Below are 18,792 nucleotides of genomic sequence, written 5' to 3' on the forward strand. Positions count from 1 at the left end.
TTCGGTCCACGGAAAAAGGAACTCTACCCGCTCCGAGCCACGATCCCATTCTTTCCTCGAAACGCCTCGCGCTTTTATCCTTCGGCTTCGATTCGAACTCGCTGTCGTTTCTCCGCTCGGAAAACTCTTTCGTCTCGTTCGCCGAGAGGAAAATCCGCTCTGACCCTCTCTCTCTCTCTCTCTCTCTCTCTCTCTCTCTCTCTCTCTCTCTCTCTCTCTCTCTCTCGAGGAAACCCGCTTGTACTTTTCCGGTTCTCGCATTCTCGTTGTATTGTTTTCTATGAAGTTGCTAAGAAAAGAAACAACTTAGCTCCTGTGACTTGCAATTAACGCGGACGATTTTTATTTTGCAGAAAAATCCGCAGTCTACTAGTGCGAGCAATCTAAAATTCTCAGCGCGAACGCGTCGGTGCAAATTAACACGTTCGATGCTAAAGCGATTACAACGCGATCATGGGATTGAAATTCGTTCAAGGCCGCACGGAGGAGCACAGGCTGAAATTTTCAGCGAGCGCGGGGGGCTCGCAGGGACGACGATGCCCTCTTTCGTTAATAATTAATCGAATGAATGATTAACCAGCATCCGGACGTCCGAACCTTAACGTCTGACTTAACCTGTCTGATTCCATCGTGAATAATTCATGGCGGCGACGTAAGTTCGGGGGAGTTTGCCTCGATCGCAATATTCGACGCTGGCATACCGCACGTATGTACCTACCTGTGTAGCTCGAGCCGGCGAACGAACCCCGTGTTACCCTCCCGACAAATTTACATGCCAAGATTAGGATCTTCGCCGTTTATTTAAGCGGCCGTTGGCGATGGGGGAAACGCGTCGACGATCCGCCAAACCGGATCGCGATTCCTCTTCCTGGACAGATTCTTTTCGCGGAGCCGTTTCCATCTCGTCTCTCGATGGAAAGAGCAACGTATCACCCTCGTTTTAATCCAATTTCGCCCTGCACGCGCAGAGACGAAAGGGAGCCCGGCAAAGCTTATCTTCGCGGCGCGAGTTTATCTTTCGCTTCCAGTTTATATTTCCGCCACTTGCATTCCATCTGGCTCCCCTCCGCGCCTTCTAACGAGTTATCAAAGTCCCTTTTTGTCGAAGGCGCCTCTTCTTCAGGGAAACCGTGTCTATTATCGAAATCGCTGAGAGCCGTTGCGCGTGTTTCGATAGGATGCATCGTTTAGTTTGTAGACTCTTCGAAAACGCAAGGTAAGGAGTAACAATGGAATTTTTCTGACTTAATCAGGAGGTCATCTAGGGTTATTAGAACCAGCTATTCCGAATCGGTGAAAGTGGATGAAAGAACGAAGAAACGTGAAAAATCTCGCACGGACGAGAGGTGTATTTTACCCGGCGCGGGTTCAAAGAAGGCGGAGGCCGGTCAGGGTAATTGTCCCGTGCGCCTCGTTCGCAGGTGAAAACGGGTCTTTAACGAACCTTGGGGCCGTCCCTCTGGTCGCAACAAACTCTCGCAGCCGTGCTCCCTCGGAAAGGGGGTCAACGCGAGCCACACGCACCGCGCGAACACAATCGTTTTCGAATTCGAGACACGGTTCCGCCAGGAGGTATCTCCGAAAACTTGTTCGAAAAGGGTTCTCCTCGCGACTGCCAGGGGTGCGTCAGTCTCGGCCGGAGGAAAGTTTCGCGATGAGGAGGATCCGCGATCGATTCGAAATATCCGTGGCTCGCGCCGTTTTCCTCGCCCCAGACGCAAACCACGAGCAGCCACCCTGGTACCGTCGAGAACACACGGAGTCAACCCCTGCTACACGGAAGGGACAGAAACCGAGGGAAGCTTCCCCCTCCCTGCCCTCGGCCCGCGTGAGCGATGGGTTCGATCGATCGATCCCTTTCCTGGTTCTCGGCGGAGCCCGCGGGGAGGGGGGTGAGTCGCGGATGGAGAGGATTCAAAGTTTCTCGATGAGGGATGAGTCAAGACGTTTCGGGCATCGGTCGAGGGCTGAATCATTCGCGGCGGCACGGGTTTGTTTGGACGGCCGAAGGGCCGCCCCGAGGCCAACCCTACGTGCCTCCGCACGGGGGGGGGGGGGGGGATTTCGCCCGAAAAATCGGGAAACGTTATTCCAGCGTTGTTCATAAGTTCAAGGCCATGATATGGAAGGTCGTTGGATTTCTCTTAACGCCACCCACAACCTGAGATAAATATTGGGATATAGGTATATACAGTAAGGAGCAAAACTGAACACACATACGACATTTTAACAAAAATAATTTTTTATTCAATATTTGCATGTAGAATACAAACGAAACAAAATACTTGGTATTATCTACAATCTTTTGGCTTTTCAAAACAAACTTAACATTTGTGATATTATTATTATTTCGCTTCATACAATTTTTTTCCGTGTAGTCGGTTTTGCACCGCAACTAATTTTGAGTAAACATTTCAGATTTTCGTACACTTAATATTTTGTCCATGAACCTTTAACCTTGGTAATTGCCTGAATACGTTTAGGCATACTTAATACTACATTTTCGCAATATTCTGGTGTAATAGAATACCACTGTTCCTGCACTCTTTGCCACAAATCAGTTATCCTTGTTGGGGGAGCACTATATTTATTCTGTAACTTCATCTTTAAGTATGCCCAGACATTTTCAATCGGGTTTATGTCTGGACTTTGAGCAGGCCATTCCATGGTTTGAAATGGTTGAGTTTGCAGCCAATTCTTTACGCTCTTCGCACAATGCCCAGGAGCGTTGTCATGTTGGAATACGACATCACACTCTTGTACCGGCATATTTTCAATTGTTTCCAGTAAATTTTTTTCTAAAATATCCTTATACGTGTACTGGTTCACCGTACCTCCTATTCGATGTAGTGAACCTACATCGTACGACGTAATTCATCCCCACACCATAAGTGAACCACCACCAAATTTTATTGTTTGCTTCACATGACGCTGTAAAAGAGGTTCGCCTTGCCTCTTCCAACACCAAGAACGTCCATCCGATGAAAATCGATTGATTTTAGATTCGTCGGAAAAAATTACTTTTTTCCATTGCTCTATATTCCAGCTTAAATATTTTCTTGCAAAATTCAGACGGGCCTTGACATTCTTTTTTGATAGAGCAGGTTTTTTTTCTTCTCAATTGCTGTAAAATTGGCTTCTGTTAATGCCCTTCGAGCCGTCCACCTATTAATTTTCTTTCCAACATCGCTTTCGAATAACTTTGCAGCCATTGATGCCGTCGTTGTAATTTCTGAAGTAATGTATCTCGTCAATCTTCTCTTCTCCTGACAAGATAATAATTTTGGACGGCCTCCAAAAGATGCAGGGACTTTACTACAGTATTTTTTCCGTATCTTATGTACAACTCCCCGATAGACGACAAATTTTCTAGTAATTACTCGCGTTGATAAACTCGATTTTAATTGGAAAATGATATTATTCTTCATATCTTTAGATAATTGCTTCATGATGTTATATTGATGCGTGTTGACGCATGGACAACGATAAACTAATAACTACTGCACTCCTGGTCGTGGCATTGACCGTGATAGACTACCAAGTTGTTTACAAAATCTGTGTTCACAGTTCCTAATCCCGAGAATCTTAGTGCGGTGCAAAACCGACTACACGAAAAAAAAATTGCATGAAGCGAAATAATAATAATATCACAAATGTTAAGTTTGTTTTGAAAAGCCAAAAGATTGTAGACAATACCAAGTATTTTGTTTCTTTTGTATTCTACATACAAATATTGAATAAAAAATTATTTTTGTTAAAATGTCGTATGTGTGTTCAGTTTTGCTCCTTACTGTATAATAAAAGCACACTCTTTATCTGTATACGAATCTGTATATGAATTTATATTCCAATAGATTATCTAAAAGCGCGTTGTCAGACACGTCTTTACGGTTTTAGAGGAACGTCGCGAAAGAATCAAGAAATCGAAAACGGAGGAGCAACAGTCCAATATGAACAACTGAGGATCGAGGGTCCCATGCCCGGGACAACGTACAATGTATATTAACCAGTTAACTGTGTTTGACGAGTATACTCGTCATGAAGAAATGGCAATATTTTGTGTCATGACGAGTATACTCGTCACAGGGCCCGCTCTAGCGGTTACGACGACCCGGGCAAAAAAACAAATTGCCGCCCCTTTTTCAGCACTAAGCACCGCGCTGAACAAAATGACCTTTTTTTTTTAGCAAAATTGTCTGGCAAGGGTAGTCTGAAATTTTCTATTAATTGAATATTTAAAACATCATTATTTTTCTCACATTTACATCCAAAGCCAAAATGGCGCCCCTAAATTTTGGCGTCCCGGGCAAATGCCCGGGTTGTCCCCCCCCCCCCTAGAGCGGGCCCTGCTCGTCAAAACAGCTATAATTCAAACAGCGGTTAATTTTTGCGACGCAACTTAGGTACACATTTTTCAAAGAGGTCGCAACAGCTAACTGGTTAACTGCAGATACAATGTATATCAAAAGCCGATTCAAACGATCCCTCCTTCTAAAGAAACAACAGATTAATTTTGTTCTATTTATGAAATAAATTCCAACAATAAACAATGACTATATTTGAAAAATCAAAATGTCCTTAACTTCTTGTTAAAACGAATTTTAAAGCCGCGTATCTTCGTTAGTAATTAATGGCTGTGAGAAAGAATGATACCACAGCATAGCTCACATGTTCAGTTAACTATCTGTATTAAATTTTTCCATCTTGGGGGACTACTGAAAATGGATTTTGTCGCTTGTTTTGGATGAAATGTGCAACGTGGCATGGCGTGGCGTGGCGTAACGTTGGTTTCAAATGCGGTTCTATTATAGCTGAGCAGAAACCGGAAAATACGGCATCCACGAATGCGTTGATTTTATGCGAAAGACACTCGTAATTCTTTCCACGGTTATTATCGATTAACACTCCCAGCATTTTTCGATGTCGCGAACTTTCGAAGCGTGAGTCTTGAGAACGAACAATTCCATTCTGACAAGAGAAACTTGCAAATGTTTTCACATCTCTTGGCTTATTCTAACGCACATGAATGCATCACATTTATGAATAGTAAATTGAGACTGTCTCCACGGTGGCGCCAACGGTGCGTTAATTTGTTGTCGAGTTACAAATAAATCAATCGATAGCGCAGCGAAACATTACAAGTACGTACATGTAACAATCATAATATATCTCGTTCAGCGTCGCAGCTGAGAATCGGAGCTCGTTTGCCTGTACAGGCCCTCCATTGTATTTCTCAAATTATGTGCGCAATATAACCAGCACAGTGTTAATTACACAGTGTTGAATTAAACGGCAAGTATTTCGTCACGGTTGCCAGAGAATGTGGCAGGGGTGGCCGGTGTTTTCCGGCCGGAATACGAAAATCTTCGGGCGAAACGGACAAACGGGAGCAGAAAAACATAACCGCGTACGAGCGGAAACGAAAATAATTATGGCGAGGTAGAATCGCGTATCGAAACGTAGAGGAAACGAGCACGAGTATAGGAAAAATATGTAGGTAGAAGTAGAAATAAAAATAATTTTGCTCGGGCAGCAATCGCATATTAAACCGCTGTACGCGGCATGGTGCTAGCAAAGGCAAAGGCAAAGGCAAAGGGCGAGTATAGCGGGTAAGGGTGGCGCGGCAGGGGTGGCGGCAGGGCAGGGGTGTGGATGTGCGCGCGCACGTCCAACTACCCCCTCTGTCGACTCCGGTGTAACACGTAATCGAACTGGGAGCGCCGCGGTTCGTCGTCAGCTCCGTGATCCGCGAACGACAGGGTCGAAATCTTTGTCGAAACGAGTGCAGGAAAGACAGGGGGGGATCGTGGACACATCGGGACTATCGAGGAACCCGAAAAACCGTGGACGAGAGTGGGCTTGGCGCGGGTCGCGAGCGAAACACCCCCGAGAAACCAGCTAAGGGCCTGTGCGAAGAGGAACGTCGCATCCTCGACTCGTTCCGACTGATACGGTGACATATCGGCGGCGGTAGTGGTGGTGGAGGTGGCGGTGACGGTGGTGGTGGTGGCGGTGGTGCGTGCCAGTGTCGGTGTCGGTGGTTGTTGCCAGTGGTGGTAGTGGTAGGTGCACGAGTGCGCGCAAGGGTGGAGGTGCTGCCGGAGCGAAGGGACGGTCGGCGAGCCTCGTAGTTTCCTGCCCGATGGAACCGAGACGTCGCGGACGCACGCGAGCCCAGGTTCGACCCGCGGAACGACAGACTCGGTGAAAAGGGTCTCTCCATTGAGAAACATCGGGATCGGGACGCGGGTGTTACCGACGGAACGAGCGTCGCGGGGTTGTTCGAGCACTGGAGCGCCGACGAGCGCGCAGAGAGGGTGCAGAGGTTGCACACCGTCGAACAGGAGGTGTAGCAAACTGCGGTGTGTTCGACGCGAGACGATTATCCTGCCGTGTGCCGTGTGCCGTGTATCCTCGTTGGTTCTCGTACTCGTTCTTGTTCCCGTGTCGGTTTGCGCGTGGCCGTCGGTTCGCGAGGTCGCAATGGCGCCTCGCGCGGCTCCGTGGAGCAGGTCGGCTTCGAGCGGATCCGCCGGCGGTCGAGCGACCGCGACATTCACCTGAGCAGCCCACCACCCCTCATGCTACTCGATCCGCCGCCGTCCGTGCCGCCTATTCCTCTATTTCTTCGGACTCGCGATCCTAGACTCGTCCCCGCGATCTTTCCGTCGTCGAAGCGAGTCGCCTCCTCCCCGCGCGCAACACCATGAAAAAGATCCGCAAGAGACAACCGCAGAAGATCAAGGACCGGTTGACGTGTCAGTGACACAGAGAGTCGGTGTGCCGTGGCCGTGTCCGTGCCGTGTGCCGTACATGTGCGCGAGTGTTCGCAGGTGATTAGCCCACCGATCTCGTCCTCGTCCTCGTCCTCGTCCTCGTCCTCATCCTCGTCCTGTCGGTTGTCCCCCACGTCGCGGTCCGCTACAGTGGATCCTCGGCGCGATCACGCCGGGGTGATCGTGATGCCGCGTGGACACGCGAACGTAGACGCGCCGCGATTCTAAAGAGGGGAGGAGGACGAGCCACCGAGTTCCGAGGTCGACCAAGAAAAGAAGAGGGACACCGGAAGCCGAAAAGAGAACGTCGAGGGGAACAGGGAAGGAAAGAGAACGATAGAGCAGCAGGAAGCACAGCGACAGAGTAGCGGTAGTCAGTGCCCGCTGCTGCCTGAAAGAAAGGGAGAAAGGGGAAAGGGAGGAGGCGTGCCGCGCAAGGGGGTGGGGGTGGCCGGAACAAGAAGACGGAAGGAAGCCAGAAGAGGTTCGTCGCCGGCAAGCCTGTTCTCGTAGGATAATCCAGCAACCTGGCGGACCAGGAGGAAGGTGGCTCGGCGGCGATGCAGGGCAAGGAGAGCCCCGTCGGGTCCAACACCCAGGAGACCCATCAGTATGTCGGCCCTTATCGACTGGAGAAAACCTTGGGCAAAGGGCAGACCGGTGCGTGGCACATCAAATATCTCTCTCTCTCTCTCTCTCTCTCTCTCTCTTCCCCCTCCCTCTCCCTTTCGATAACGTACGATGCGATTCGAGTCGATCCGACTGCGATTGCGATTGCGATTGCGATTGCAAACCGACGCGGCGCGGACACCTTGAACTACTTAGAACGCGTGACGAAACCTTCGAATCGACCCGAATATATTGCTCCGAGTCACGAGCTATTGTCGTCCCCGTTATTTATTAATACCGTACACACGGGAACCCCTTTGTCACTTTGTCGGAGCATGGACAAAAAATAGGTTGACCGAATGCGCTCGAAGATGCAAAAAATAACCGGTTGCAAAGAACGGGTTAAAATAGGAAAACGTTGAAACGGGACGCGTGCCTAGTCCACTCTAGTTTCACGGTTCTCCCCGAGTCTCCGAAACCGGAAGAACTCCCCTCCCCTCCACCCCCCTTGCCATACGATTCGTTTCACGGTTAACCCGTTCACTGCCAAGAAAATTAAACATGTCTCACCCTGAGCGTCAAAAGTTTATTTCAAAGAAAACAACGAAATTTGTTCGAATCGGGTGCAGATCTGGTTTCTGAATCGCATTTTAAAATGATTTAAAGAAAAGTGCTGCGGTCGCGGTTGGCTGTGTACTGGTTAAAACGATTACGCCACCAGCATGTCTTTCGGTGGTCACCTTCATTATTAAAATATTTTATGAAGTGCAACGTACTTCCTTTGTGAAATGTCGAAACAATCTAGCGGGAAGAAAGCAGTAGAATCTCGAAAGATGTACCATGACTTTAGACAACAAAGTGTATACATAACTAGACTGCGGGTCTTTATGCAAAATATTAGCATCGATTGCGAGACACAGGAGCGAAATAAAAATTTCTTCCTTCCTTTAATTATTTTATTAAGCTAAAACCAACACGCTGGTGCCGTTAAATCTTCTTAACACGTTGACTGCTACGTCACCCATATGTGGGTGACGGAATTATTCGTCCAGGTAATAAAATGAATTTTTACGTTAATATATTCACCGTAACAAATTTTATTAGTATCTGTAAAATGCAAGAAAGTTGGAGGACTACTCAATACCATACATTTAATTTTTTGCAATTCTTATTTCATTAAATAACTTACTTTCATTTGAGATTTCTAGTTTGGCAGTCAAAGTGTTAATATGTCCTCTGCTTTAAATTGTGCTTTCCCATTTTTGTCATAAATCCATAAAATCCGCAGTCTACACATAACTGACTTGACCAACTTCAAGTAAATTCCTCCGCGGTCGTTAATCATTTCCGAGAGGAATAGTACTAGAACTTTTGCCAGGATAACATCGTCGCGCAGTCAGGCCGGATGTAGGACCGCAAAGGATTAAAGCTTGTCGCAGATCCTCGAAGAAAGAGAACGAGATAGAACGCGCGTCCAATTCCCCCGTGCAATCTCAAGCAATTCGAGCAATTAGTGCGCCAGGAGTAAGATCCGCTCGAATATTATTCAGCTCTGTGTACGTATACATATTCGAAAGTCCTACAAACCCCGAGAAAAACTTGACACACTCGGCTATCTCGACGGGAACTCTCAAATCCCTTAAATTGGATCAAGGATTTTTCAACGATCTTCGGCCCGTCCGAGATAAGCGGCAGAAAGTTTTTCAGCTCCCGGCGATGTTAACGCGAGATTCGAAATTTCTGTCACGCGTTCGAAACGCGGCCGTCGACGGGCCTCGCGTTAAGCACCGCTCAAATGCCATTACTATTCCCGAGGACTGCGCGTAATTTGCTCCGCCTGGCCTCTTCCGTTTGCGATTACTAACGTCAAATCCAACTACAACGACGGACGATTCGATCGGAAACAATTGATTTCGCTTGGAAACAATCGTTTCGAATCTATCCCGTCGTAGACGCAGCTGCCAACCCACGCGCAAAACGCTCGCGCTCGATGCTTAATTTCTTCCTTGGAGTTGATCGATTTGGCGAATTGGAAACTCGAATATGGGTGACGCGATTATAGGTCGGGATTTTATGCATTTATGGCAGAAACGGATGGATCAAATGCAAAACGGGGGAAACTTTACAGAAATTCGTGAACTCTATTCTGCTGTTCTCGACCTATTGAAATTGTTAACGCGTCGACTGCCACGCGAATTTTGTGCGTTTCAACTTCATCAAAGTTGTTAACGACAATTGTTAGTTATTCGATAACGAGGCTCTCAGTTCGCACTATAATTAAATTTCTGCGTTGATAAATTGCGGCCACCGTGGCGTTCAACGCGGTAAAAGGGGAAACACATTTTTATTGGACCTCTGTCTCTCAGAATTGATCAAGAGGATTTTCATTTTCCGTAAAGATCTGTTCATAACGTCTGGAGTTTCAGCACGCGACATGCTCGGAAACCCTAAATGGGGATTGAAGGAGTAACGGGATAGATTATAGCTTCTCGGTTTTGCTTCTGTCGAATAGGTCGCCGCGATTTCGTGTTCCGGGTCTCTGGTACTCCGACGAATTCGTTTCAACCGTCGAAGATAAAAGATCTGAAACGGCGCAGGATCGTTCCCCGATCGTAATACCGAGTGGATACACGTGTAAACGAGTTTCCCCGCATGCCACCGGGTCTCCGCAATAACGTAGCCCCGTCACTCCTGATAAAGCGAAATACGAGGTTTGTCGCGCGCTGGTCGTGCTACTCGTAATACTAAAGCACGTAATCGCCTTGTATTTCTCTCGTACGCGAAACGTTCTCGAACTTCGAGAGCTCTCCGCGAGTACGTATTACTCTGCAGGCTTGAACGTGTACGTGCGGCTCTGTCGGTGTTTATTCGAAGGCACGCACACCGGGACGAAGCGGATAGTTAGAAGCCGCGGAAAACCGAAAATCGAACCTTCGAGGATGCTTGTGCCTCGAGGAGCTGCTGTATCGCGGGTCAGGGCCAGCACCGAGATCCTTGGGCCCAGTTTATTGGTAGATTGCGGATCTTTACGCGCGTATGGACTTTTACTAGCTGCACGAACTGGCACTGTAACCCCTTGCACTATGATTTTCTCTAGATCTACGATTAGAACTTCTTTGTCGTTTATAACTTCCCAGAAGGAAAGGACAATTTATGTCGTTCGTGTTCCCTTATATTCTTTCCAGCGGCTTGATCAACAAAAACGAGCATATTCAGTAGATTTGATATAACGTACGCGTGTATCGATTCTGCGGAACAGTCTGTCAGTCGCATGTTTCTTTGACGCTCAACGAAGCCTCCAGGCGCGAGCCGCGCGGTTGTCTTTCAAAATTGAGTGATCATGAATAGGCCACGGATTTCTATGCAGAATGAGAATCGTCCGCATAAGTTGCAACATGAAAATTGTCTGTGTCAATTGAATGAAATAATGCTTCGTTGCAGTCTATCGGCAGGAATGTCCCGATAGAAAACGAACAGGTTACGTCCCCGCGTTAGCCGTCGTTTGATCTTGAACGGTTCACGGAAAGTGGTCGACGGGCCCGGCCTCGTCTCGCCACGAGTGCATCGACTCGATTGCATTCGAGGGAAAGTGCAACGCGGCTGGTGCATGCACGCGGCTATACAATTTTCTTAGCCGGCTCGGAACGGAAGGGTATGAGAGGCCACGAGAGGAGAGCCGAGGTTCTTTCACGAGAGCGGAGCTTTCTTTCTCCGCTTGCGAACCCGGTGCCCCGAAAGTGACCAGGCCGGAAGAGAATCAGCCTTTCATTCCTTCCCCGCACAACTTTTCATTTTCCGAGCTTCAAGTAACCGCCTAACCGCCGCCACGACCCCTTGCAACGCGTAGCGCAACGAGTGCAACGAGCGCAACGTACACCGTTTCCTCGGGGCTACACTCCGCGACAAAAAGATAGCACGTTATATAGATAGATGGTATTTAGCTTTTCAAGTAGTGTATTAGATTGTTTGTGACCTGTATACTGCGTAATAAGAATAAACAATTATTTCAATATGTTTCAATGCATTTATTACGTGAAGAAACAATTTTATTGGGGAATGTGCAACATTACACGAAAAATCGGTGCGTCAAAATGATAGCACAAATTTCTTAAAATAACTAAAAAATAAGAATATGTATAAAAAAATACTGTTTTAATATTTCGTAACTCCGCCTCTTGTTTTAGAACAACCACTAAACGTTTTGGCGTAGATTTATATAGTTTTTAAACAAATTTCCTGCTTAACGCTGCCCAGTTTCGTTCAATGCAGATTTTTAATTCGTTAAGGGTTCGAAATTGTCTTTCACCGGCATATACTGATCTGGCTAAATGGACCCAGCAATTTTCTGTAATATTTAAATCTGGAGATCGGCTGGCCATTCCAAAATTTGGATATGTTCCCTTGTAAAATATTCCTTTACAATCTTGGCTGTATGAACCCTTGCATTATCTTGCTGATAATTAAAGTTTGTGCCCGGAATTTTTACAGCATGTCTCTTCAATTGTTCGTCGACTAAATCAATATACTTTGCACTATTCGTTTCACCACTTATAAACTTAATTTGACTGTGTCCATAGTACCCAATTCCCGCCCACACCATTATTCCACCACCACCGCATTGTCAAGTACATAAAATTTGTTGTTCTTTACACAATTCGTGGAAATAACATCGGTAGCCATCCGGTCCATCTAACGTAAATCTCTTCTCATCAGTAAAGATAACCTTTCGCCATTTTTTCTTTCAATGAATATACTTTTCAGCAAATTGTAAAATCGTACTTCTTTATGTTGCTTTTTTAGCGGTGGTTTTACGCATTAATTATTGGCGTTTTATGTATTTACACTCTTATATAATACGTTGTATATTACGTATTTTAGTATTTACTCAAGCTTCTGCTGTAATCTCTGTTGCAGTAGCAGCAGAATTTGATGCAGTTCTTAAAATTGCACGCCGCTGTCAGTTGTCACTCTTGTGCTCTTTTTTCCCCATATTCGTCTACATTTTTAAATAAATTGTAAATAACCTTGCGACTACGGTTCAACAGTTTCGCAATGTTACTGATAGAACCATTTTCTTTACGTAAATGTATTGTGAATATTTCAGGGCCAGTCAATCTTTTACTGCAAGCTATTGTTGAAAATATCACAATATTTTAACACTAGAACACGAACAATATTAACTACTCGCCGATGTGAACAGATTGGTGCCTTGACGCCGACTGAAAACACACAATTTTGACTTTGTGCTACCATTTTGACGCAGCAGTCAGCACTACTGTTTACGTTTTCGCCTTAACGTTAAACCTATAGACAGAAAACGAATATTTACCCTGAACAGATACAACCTATTGCTAACCGAACAGTGATATATAATACGGGAACTGTTGTTATTCGATTATATTTGCGGAAATTAACAAAATTAGATAATGTACTATCTTTTTGACGCGGAGTGTAGGTCTCAAGATGTAGGAGTCGACCAGCAGGGTGTGACGCGACCGATCGATACGATCGAACGGCCCGCGATTATGTTGGGTTCATGTGCGAGGATGTCTTTCTTTTTTTGTTTACCGACCTGAAAAACCACTCTTCAAACTTTAATTCGAAGGGTGGGAGAGAGAACAATGGTCCTCGGTTTGTTAACCTGTTATCCGAGTGATTGTTCTGTCACGAACATACGTTCGGATATAGAGGTGGAATCGAAGGTGAATTAGATCGCGTTGTGCGGGAACCCACTGACCCTCAAAATGACAAACAATCGGTCAAACGCAGTGCTGATCCCATAATCTTGCCAGCTTTATTATGTAAAAAATTATCCAGAACAGTTCGATTTTCGAAAAATAAGTGTCCCTCGGTAGACGAACTTTCTCCGAGGAAATAAAAATAGTAATCGAAGGGTGCAAACGAATTTCTGAGAGCTACCTCTCTCGACCACGCTCGGACAAACGGGCCATCGATTTTTCCTTTTTTTCCTTAACTGTTGCGCCCGAAGCGAAAACAAACACCTTCGTTTTTCGATACGTTTCGTTTGTGTTATTCCGCGGAAAAAACATTCCACGAGATTCGACAAAAGCGTCACCGTTTAGCGTGCTCGATGTCGAGGCAAGAAAAAGTTTCGCGGAAGAGTTTTTCCGATCATTCGATCTGAATCGAATTTCAGAATTCGATGCTCGGCTAATCGAAACGAACGTTTCCCTGGAAAAATGACGCGGAGGTTAAAATAGTTGAATCTTCCCGACGAAAACGTCCCGAGCGCCTAAGTTTTCGCAATGTTATAGCGGGAACGTGTGCCGCCGGTGGTCCGAGGGTTCAGCAAACACGCCTCTCGTCGCAGACAGTTCGTTGCATCGTTTCCTCCGAAGTTAGAGTCGAAATGCAGCCGGAATACGGCGCGGCCGGTTAGCAACGCTGACGGGGAAATACTTTCTTCTGAAATATTTGTGCTTCCGGAGCGGTAAAATCGCGGCGGGCTATCCAATTCCCGGAGTTGAGGGCAGAGAATGAAATTGTGGTGGCGCGCGGTTGGAAATAAAGGTTTCCCAGGGTTAAATATTTGATGCGAGTACTTCGATCGAGAAGAGCACCGCCGTAAACAAACGCCGCGCCGCGTCTCGCCTCTGCGGGTTAAACGCACTCAAACGAACCCGTTGCCCGAGGCTGTTTCAGGCTTCCGGTTCCTGTTCCAGTCACGATAATCAGGATCCTCGATTTAAATTCATCGCGGAGCAAATGCGGCCTCGCGAGAACAAAACCCGACGACGACCCACGAAAGATTCACGAGGCGTTCGAAAATAAACTCCTCACCGAAGGTGTTTCAATTGGAACCGAAATGGGCAGGATTGTAGAATAAACTTGGACTGCGAATGCCTGGGAAATATTTACACTTTATTAAGGAACGTACCATTGCCGAGTTTGACCAATGGTACGGTCGCATACACACACGCGCGCGCACACCCATCGGAGGCATTTGTTTTCCGCGAAATCATAAACGGAGCGTCCTCGCACTCTCCCCCTCCTATCGCTGTCCTCGGTCCGTGGTTTGTTCACACTTTTCACGCACACATTCGAAAGCGGAGTAGACGCTCAATTTAACAGACGGTTAACCCTTTGCACTCGAAGCTATTTTACCTCCAAAACGAAACATTTCTTCCGACATAGAATATTGTCTTATGCATACGAAAATGGTGCGATTTGCTCGTACAATGCTGAAATGTTTAGTAATTTATTAAACACAAACAAATTTAATAATGTAAAAAATATTTTGAATAATGATACAGCAATTTTTAGTGGCGCCTTACAGTAGCCATTCGAGTGCTAAGGGTTAATCGGATCGGGAGCTCTTTCGAGGTTCGTTCCACCGAAACCGATGCGCCAATTGTCTTTTTTCAGGGATTTATCTTCTATTATTCCGCGTAACTATATACGACAACGTTATTATTCTCTCGTTTAATTAGAAACGCCGACTTGGAGCTCAGAGTGCCAATTGTTCAGCAATGCCTTGCAACTCTTAGGGAACGGGCATTTTTGGCACAGTTGCTGATAGACGGATTCGTCCGATTGTAAATATTTGTTTGTAAGTGTCTGTTTGAGTAAGCTGTGCGAACACCCGAATACATTCGCGCGACGTACCGTAATGAGTAGACTGCGGATTTTATGCATTTATGACAAAAATGGGTAAGCACAATTGAACAAGTTCAGTGCCATGTCATCCATATGTGGGTGACGGAATTATTTGTTCAAGTTTTAACATGAATTTTTACGTTAATATATTCATTGTACTGGTTAGGATCTGTAAAGTGCAAGAAAGTTGGAGGACTAAATATCATACGTTTAATTTTTTTCAATTTTTATTTCATTAAATAACTTACTTTGATTTTATGGAATTTTTGAGGCTTCTAGTTTGGCAGTCAAAGTGTTAAAGCAGTGGACATACTAAAAAGATTTAAGGGCACCAGCGCATTGGTTTTAGCTCAATAAAATAATTAAACGAAGAAAGAAATTTTTATTTCGCTCCTGTGTCTTGCAATCACTGTAAATATTTTTTATTTCGCACAAAGTTCAGCAGTCTAGTGATGAGCGTGTATGTGTACACGCTCACCGATAATTACCGCGAAGAGGAACGTTTGAATCTTTTTTTTCTCAAGTACTCTATCCTTGTTTCGCCAGACAGAGACGAGCCGAGTCTTGGGAATCTAATGATTCCGCGTTTTTATGCATCATGTTATCATGGTATCATGTTCGATTAACCCCTTAACGCAGTTTTTTTTAAAAAACCGACCAAAAAAATCAATTTTTGGTGGAGAATTTTGATATACTGCGCTTTTGTTCCATGGAAAAACGGTATATTTTATCGTTGAATAAATAAGTGTTCTAGCTTACAATAACATCAATCAAATAGCTTACAATAGCAACAATAAAACGATTTTTTTTCTTTGCTTTCACATTGTTATTTTCAATTCTCGATTATATTCGAGTGTGAAAAATTACAGCAGCATAAAATACAACGCCGCTCGAATTATCTCGAGTGTGCACAGTTCTGCCTGTTTAGCGCGCTCGAATTAACTCGAGCGTACAAGTTAAGGGGTTAAATAAACGAAAACGCTCTCCCGGCAGTCAACTGAACGCGTTTGCCAGTAGACCGATCGCCAGGGCAGGAGTCAAATATATTTTCAAAGCTAGTTTATCAGTCCTGTTGTAGACGTTTTCGTCGAAGCCAATTAGACGGGTCTCCGGATTGAAAGTGATTACCGGGGGGATGAATCGAGCGACGCAGCTCGTCAAAGTCGACAAAAGCCTTTTCATCTTTGTCGTCTGGAATTTCCGTGGCGCGTGTTCGATCGCAGGAGAACTAGCTTCGTTCGGGACCGTCGCAGCTCGCAGCTGGCTTCGCTAACAAGCGTGTACGCCAGGACGCGCGGATGTCGATGCAAATGCGGATGCAAATGCACCTGGCACCGCCGCGTTTCCCGAAAAGCTCCATTGTCCGGATTTTTTTTTCTCCCGAGAAGAATCTACTGGTTTTCGTCGCGCAAAGCGAATTTCGAGCGGACGCGGAAGCAGACTGGCAAAGTTCGCGATCTACCCGCGCGGCCTGAAATGCTGCCAGGTTGCCAGCTTTTCTCCGCGAAGACGCCCCGAACCCACTTCGGCTGCCAAAAATCCTCGAAAGATTGCAACCGCGCGTAAACCAGGCGAGAAATCGAACTGCGCGACGGTGTTTTAGTTTGGTTTTCATTTTTCCCGGTGTTTCCCGACGCGACGTCCTTTCTCCCCCCCCCCCCCTAGATTCAGCACTGACATTTGTGTCGTTTGCGCTGCCACGCTCGAGCGTCAACGCGAATAACAAGAACGTATTTTCGCATTAAAATATCGGCGCCGTGCACCGAAGCCGTACGTTACCCGCGCTGCCATTATTTCGGCCGGCCATTTTAACGGTCGTAAACCGTACACAGAAACGGTTCACCAGAGACTTCGACGTCGCGTTGTTCCCCGTAACGATCGTGACAAACTGTAACAATGGCCTCGCCTATCACGAATTCGCTGACTTTACGCTTCAAGGGAATTCTATTTTGATATTCCGCTTTCGGAATTTACGACGAATAATGCAATCGACACCGATGACCGCTGGATTTATGCGAGACGTGGTACTATAGCTCGACTCCGGATCTTTCAAATAAAAATTGTCTGCAACGATTGCGAGAAACAGCAGCCATCTAGAGGATCGTTTCATTCTTTGATTATATTAGTAGGTTGGAATTATTGAATTCTTGTAATCGTTCTACCGTTTTAAACTCCACCTGCTCAATTTATCCAAATCGCTCCGGTGAATATATGAATAATAATTCTCTGTTCCTCGAAATTTGATTCTAAGTTGATCACTTTACGTTTTAAACGTTAAAGAGCGATCAGCAAGCAAGAATACAGAAACTGTATGTAACAGCAACATTTTACACGTCTAGACGGCAGACATTTCTGCAAATTGCCATTTTCGTAGATTATTCTATACAGAGCGGAATGCAGGAGAAATTCCTTTCGGTAAAAATGAATGGAAAATGTTACTTCGCACATTTGCAGGATGTATTTTGCATTCATACAGGTCCCCAATCCAGTGAACCACTTTAACTCGAGCAATTATTCACGATTCAAAGGGCGCATGTCTGGTTCCATTGATTCACCGAGTAATTCGGAGCTTTTCGAAACTCGACCATGACAAAAGCACAGTCGCGGCCCCAGTTTGGCAATAATTTTGCGACAAGAGCCAGACACCCATGGCCCATGGGACAGGCCGAGTTCAAGAGGATTCGATGAAGCGCGCAATCCGTGAAATATCGCGATTTAATTCGATTCCGGAGGCGAACGGGGACGCAGAACCATGCTCGCATACGAAAAAGGGATTTCCGTAAACGCATTTGCATAGTGACAAGGGTCGACGACCGAAGGGAACGCCGACTCGCCGGAGAGTCCGCGCGGTTCCGAGCGGACTGCTCCGTTATTTTCGCGATGGCTCCTGCGAAAATCGCGAAAATACTTATCACTGAATCGTGGGATCCTCCTAGGGACAGGGATGAAAACAATACGACCGTCTAAAGATTGTAACGTTGCCCAAAATCGATTCCAGATCATCGAATCGCGTGCTCTTCTTGGTTAGCGAGATTGGAAGAAGAGATTATTAAATCACTCGAAAAGTTTCAGTGGCATTCTAACCTCGTTTAACACTCGATTTAGATGCGGCTTTTTGCTTCATGCGAAAAATCGAGACGATCCTAAAAAGCTAACTAAAAAGGCGCCCTGTAGATAAACGAATTCACGGAAATCGACGAAATTAATATCGACGGTAGTGAAAGGTTTTTATTAACTTGTCTGACTGGTAAAATAAGGATCGCGCTGCTCCTGAGCGTATTAAATTAAAAAGTGCGACATAAACGTCGCTAAAAAATCGATAGAATTACTACAGGAAGTTGGAGGTTCGCGCTAACTGGACCAAGCAGCGAAGCGAAGACTACGCGACTGATAGGTCCGCGAGGAAACGCGCGAGTCGTGGAGATTCGTTTAAAAATTGTTGCACGCGAGAGGGATTTCCGTTGCAAAAGCTGTATCGAGCTGGCCGATTACATAAGGCAAATATTAAATAAGATATAATCTGGTCGTGGTATTGGATTAACCTCGTTCGCGGCCGAATAAATCGAATCAAGTGGTTCCGGTCGCGAGGGCGAAACGAAAGGAACGCTGCGAGTGCGAGAGCAGCGAGCGTTACGGTGATTTTTATTTCGAATTTCGGTGGAACACGACCATATTTCGAGTCGTCGCTAATTACGAGGGTGGTCTGAAAAGTTTCCGATCTCAACATGAAGATGGCAGTATTCGTCGACAAAAGTACTGGAGCGTGTTTGTGCATGCTTTGACAGGTACT

General features: G+C 45.9%; 1 protein-coding gene across 3 annotated transcripts in view; it reads left to right on the plus strand.

The window, feature by feature from the left end:
- The first annotated feature begins 5,984 nt into the window (after positions 1-5,984).
- Sff (BRSK family serine/threonine-protein kinase sugar-free frosting) overlaps positions 5,985-18,792 on the plus strand; it is a 55,091-nt gene continuing 42,283 nt past the window's right edge. For all 3 annotated transcript variants that reach the window (XM_076786304.1, XM_076786306.1, XM_076786305.1), the window contains exon 1: positions 5,985-7,436. In XM_076786304.1, the coding sequence (XP_076642419.1) occupies positions 7,337-7,436 (100 nt within the window). In that variant the 5' untranslated portion in view covers positions 5,985-7,336. The remainder of the gene's footprint in view (positions 7,437-18,792) is intronic.

This window comes from Halictus rubicundus, chromosome 4 (assembly GCF_050948215.1).
Source record: "Halictus rubicundus isolate RS-2024b chromosome 4, iyHalRubi1_principal, whole genome shotgun sequence".
Classification (NCBI taxonomy): Eukaryota; Metazoa; Arthropoda; class Insecta; order Hymenoptera; family Halictidae; genus Halictus; species Halictus rubicundus.